At 35.1% G+C, this 4,683-nt stretch overlaps 1 protein-coding gene across 8 annotated transcripts in view; it reads right to left on the reverse strand.

Moving 5' to 3' along the window:
- Positions 1 to 1,222: 1,222 nt before the first annotated feature.
- The window catches only part of LOC108906027 (bcl-2-related ovarian killer protein homolog A), a 28,779-nt gene continuing 25,318 nt past the window's right edge, over positions 1,223 to 4,683 (reverse strand). For all 8 annotated transcript variants that reach the window (XM_018709167.2, XM_018709168.2, XM_018709162.1 and 5 more), the window contains one exon: positions 1,223 to 2,280. In XM_018709167.2, coding sequence (XP_018564683.1) covers positions 2,143 to 2,280 — 138 coding nt within the window. In that variant the 3' untranslated portion in view covers positions 1,223 to 2,142. The remainder of the gene's footprint in view (positions 2,281 to 4,683) is intronic.

The raw sequence follows: 4,683 nt of genomic DNA on the forward strand, positions 1-4,683 counted from the left end.
CCCTTTTAAAAAAACCACCTTCCCCAAAAAAAAATAAGCCAAATTTTTTAACCAAAAAAAAAGGGGTCAAAAAAGTTGGAAACCCCCCCTCTATCTCAGAAAATACTGATCAAACAAAAAAATGATTAGGACAAAAGTTGCAGAGTTTTGAGTGATCAATCCAACGGCGACCTTGATCATGACCTTAAAGGTCATTTAGTGGTCAAGTTGAAAATTTTAAATGGAACCGTATACTTTTGACCCCGGAAATTGTAAGAGCGGAAAATTTTACGTTCGAATGTGACCTTGACCATGACCTTCAAGGTCATTTAGAGGTCAAGTTGAAAAGTTTAAATGGAACCGTATAATTTTGATCCCAGAAATGGTCACAGTATTTCCAACAGCCTGTCTCCGACGGTTCTCATCAGTCGAAAAATTACCGAGATGTTTAGGTTAAAAGTGAGTAATCACGGTGACCTTGACTATAACTTGGAGGTCGTTTACAGGTCCATTTGAAAACTTTTTGAATTAAATTTTTAGTCCAATATATTAGATCCATTCCGGGGTCAAAAATATACGGTTCCATTTAAAATTTTCAGGTTGACCTCCAAGCGACCTTGAAGGTCATGGTCAAAGTCACACTCGAACGTAAAATTTTCCGCTATTACCAGTTCCGTGGTCAACAGTATACGGTTTCATTTAAAATTTTCAACTTGACCTCCAAATGACCTTGAAGGTCATGGTCAAAGTTACTGTTGGATTGCACACTCAAGACCCTACAGCTTTTATCCTAATCATTTTTTTTACTTGAGCAGTATTTTCTGAGATAGAGGGGGGTTCCAAACTTTTTGAACACCCTGTATATCAATATTGAAAGTAAAATGGTCACAATTTTAAAACCTGTCGCGACATTTTCTTAAGGGAATTTAGGTAAGATCGTTTTCTTTTAAGCCAAAGAATGTCGCAGTTCCTTTTTGATCATGTGCTTATGGGACACCCTGTAGAATTTTTTCGTCAATTACTTGCATCATAATATTCTTGAGTAGTAAAAGTTGTCATTGTCACACTTTTCCATCACAAGCTTATTTGATGTTGATATTTGCTTGAAGATTAATTTTCTGATATTCGGTCTCATATTGTACCACAGGATCACCTACTGGGGCCACAAAGGTTTCTTAGGCCAACTCCTGATATATATATTTGTAAATCAGATAAATAAAGCACAAGAAGACTTTTTCATGTTCTTTTTTTTTTATTGTAAAAAATTACAAATCAAAATAGATCGTATCTAGTGTAACGTAATTATAATCTATTAAATAAATAGATTTAGCTATTAAAAATCACAATCTCAGATTTGTACAAGTCTGCGTCCCCTAATTCGCATGAAATATAATCTACACAGGCAAGTATAAAACTATTTACTTGCTCATAACACTTGAGGATAAGTTTGAAGTCATAGGAAAATCCAGATTTATGTTTAGTACAGTATTAAACCTTTTAAATAGTCGAATAAGTTTTACAAACATAAAAAAACGACCTTGTATTCTAAAAATATATGTAAAACTATCGAAAGAGTTTAATAAAGCATTACAAATTTCTAAACTAGACTAATTACACTGAGTGATCATTAGAATCAAACGGAGAACAAATTTTGTATAGGCGACTGGACTTTGTAATCTGGAATGTAAGGAGCTGGAATGTAAGATAATGATTTGACTAAATGTGAAAAGAAATAAAAACCAATGTAACCATAATCAGGTGCGGAGAAAGCCCGGTGCCCTCCACAGAAAAAAAAAAAACGATCTAATAATACATGTTAATAATTAAACTTCTGTATTTTGTCAGTTCCTTTTGTGCTTAATTGCACTTTTCTCGTAATAATTTATATCTAAACGCCTTATATTTTCGTAACATTATTATATTAGAACGAATATTTCATAAATTCAAGGCAGGGTCTAATAATCATTATTAAATAATGATTATGCAAAAAGATTCCTAACACTATAGAAAATGTATAATACTGTACCTTACCTCAGTATACCAAATTATAAATGAAATAGATATGTTACAATTTATTCTAATTGTCTCAAATCGACCTAGGATTTCTCTAAATCTGGCTTCCTAATCATCTATAGGTATCGATAAAATGACATTCTAGATATGTCAAACGCCTATTTTGACACAAAATCTCACTACAAAGTAGGCGACTAGAAGAACGATGGCCACCAGGCCGAATATCGTCAAATATTGCACGTAGGAAATCTCTTGGTCTTTCGCCTTACAGTGGGCCATGAGTCCAGTCTGAAACAAAAGAATTCTAGAAATAAAAGCACCTCTCCAACCTTAAATACACATTTTATACGACTATTTCCTCGCATACATCAACAACCAATAGCAGCTCGAAAAATTTTAAATTCGACCAATCAGCGCCATATTTCACAGATAGAATATAACCTAACTTTAGGTAAAATTCTGCAGTGATGATTTAAACGAATTTAAAATATAATTGCACCAAATAAAAGTGTTTTATTTATCTATAATTGCAATACAATACAATATACAGGGTCGGAAAGTCCCCATGGTTCATCGGACGTTACGTGAGAGCGATAAAGTCAGAAATCCATGCGATAGAAAAGGATGGCTATAATGAAGGCGTCTCATAGTCACCGCCCGTTCCGCCCTTCCACAAATAAGATCCACTTCCACTTGTAATTCAGCGACCGGTGGTCATCTTTGTTTTCGTCGTTTGGCTTTTCTTTAATAGATGTCACTACTTATACAATTTCGACTTCGGTATTCCGATATGTTAATACCATCCGTTAACAGAGGGCAGCACAACGCGTAACAAAGAAAACTTTTTACAGTAGCTAGTAGATACCTCTGTTTGTAAATCTAGTGACCTTGTTTCCCCTACTGAGAAGTTATTCAAATGGAGTATAGTGCTCAGCTGCATTTAAAGTTCATTTAGTTGTTATTTAAGTATACTTTTTAAAATGACTTAAAAATCCCAAGAAATAAAGCAAAATTCCCTATTTCCCCAATTCCAAAAAAATCTGTAGATCTGGCATCACTCTTTCTAGGGCTGCGCCTCACCTTAGACAAATTGTGCTGCCCTCTGTTAACGGATTGTATTAACATATCGGAATACGAAGTCGGAATTGTATAAGTAGTGACATCTATTACAGAAAAGGCAAACGACGAAAACAAAGATGACCACCGGTCGCTGAATTACAAGTGGAAGTGGATCTTATTTGTGGAAGGGCGAAACGGGCGGTGACTATGAGACGCCTTCATTATAGCCATCCTTCTCTATCGCACGGATTTCTATGACTTTCTTTATCGCTCTGACGTAACGGCCGATGAACAATGGGGACTTTCCGACCCTGCATAAGATTAAGCTTCCTGATTGATCCTATACATGTATTTTGAAAAAAAACCGTTAATGATTGAAGCCCCAGTTTGATCACTTAAAATTCTGCAATCTTCAACAGAAAGATTCAATCTCCAAACTATTTCTTACGTATGTTACGTACTCTTTTGTCCTTGGATACCCTGCGCACTCGGTTTCGGAGTCTTTTCGAACTACTGCCTTCACCTTCTTTTGTCAGTAACCAATAGTTCGCCGATTTAAAGCCCATTGAGGATGCCTCCCTTCAATTTTGCACCACATAAATTCACTAGTTATGTATTGGAAAGTATTTTCATTTTTATCCAAAACTTTAAGAAATTGTTTCATCAGAGCAAATTCTACAGGGTGTCCCGTAAAGTATGTTACAAACTTTGGGTGGTGATAGTACATAAAAAATATGACTAAAAACTCTAATAAACATAACCTCTTAAACGCACCGTTTTGAAGTTATAGGCCTTAAAAGGTGCAACTACAAAAGTAGTTTTTGTGACGTAACTCTTTGTTGGAAAAAGAAAACATAATGAAATTTTCAGGGACTAGTCAGCTTTAGGAAGCCAATAAATAATGTGGATATTAATAAAATTGAGAAAGCGGAAGGGTGTTTTTTTATCACCCTGTATCCTATTTTTGGCCAAAAAAAGTTTTTCTGCAAAGATACAGCAAATATCATAAGATTTTTAGAAAGACCATTGAATTTAGAAATTTTTTTGTCTCTTGCATTTTTTATGTAAAATGATTAGTTTTCTAATAAATTTACAAAATGCAAAGGGAGTTTACTCACCGCTAGGTGTTAAATTTGACGTATTCAAAAAGTAGGCGCCTGTCACTTTTAACATAGTTGACATTTGTTACCATATTTTAATCGTGTCTGTTGACGAATTATTAATTTGTGAGTACAATGGCGGATAACAATCGTTTTACTAATCAAGAATATGCCGAAATGCATTTTATTTATGGATTATGTAATGGAAATGCAACAGCTGCTCGAAGAACATACATAGAACGTTATCCGCAGAGACGTCAGCCGTCTACACAATTATTTACTCGGATTCACAGACGGATTATTGAAACTGGTAGTGTGGTACCCCGTTACATACATTGTGGTAGAATTGCTAGAAGACTACCCGCGCAAGATGAACAAATTTTGAGATCTTTTGAACAAAATCCGGGAGAAAGTGTGCGAAGGGCAGCTAATCAGTTACAGCTTTCCAGAATGTCAGTTTGGCGTGTTTTGAAGGAAAACGGCCTTTATGCCTACCATCTCCAAAAAGTGCAACATTTAATGCCTGAAGATC

This window comes from Anoplophora glabripennis, unplaced genomic scaffold (assembly GCF_000390285.2).
Source record: "Anoplophora glabripennis isolate ALB-LARVAE unplaced genomic scaffold, Agla_2.0 scaffold188, whole genome shotgun sequence".
NCBI classification, from domain to species: domain Eukaryota; kingdom Metazoa; phylum Arthropoda; class Insecta; order Coleoptera; family Cerambycidae; genus Anoplophora; species Anoplophora glabripennis.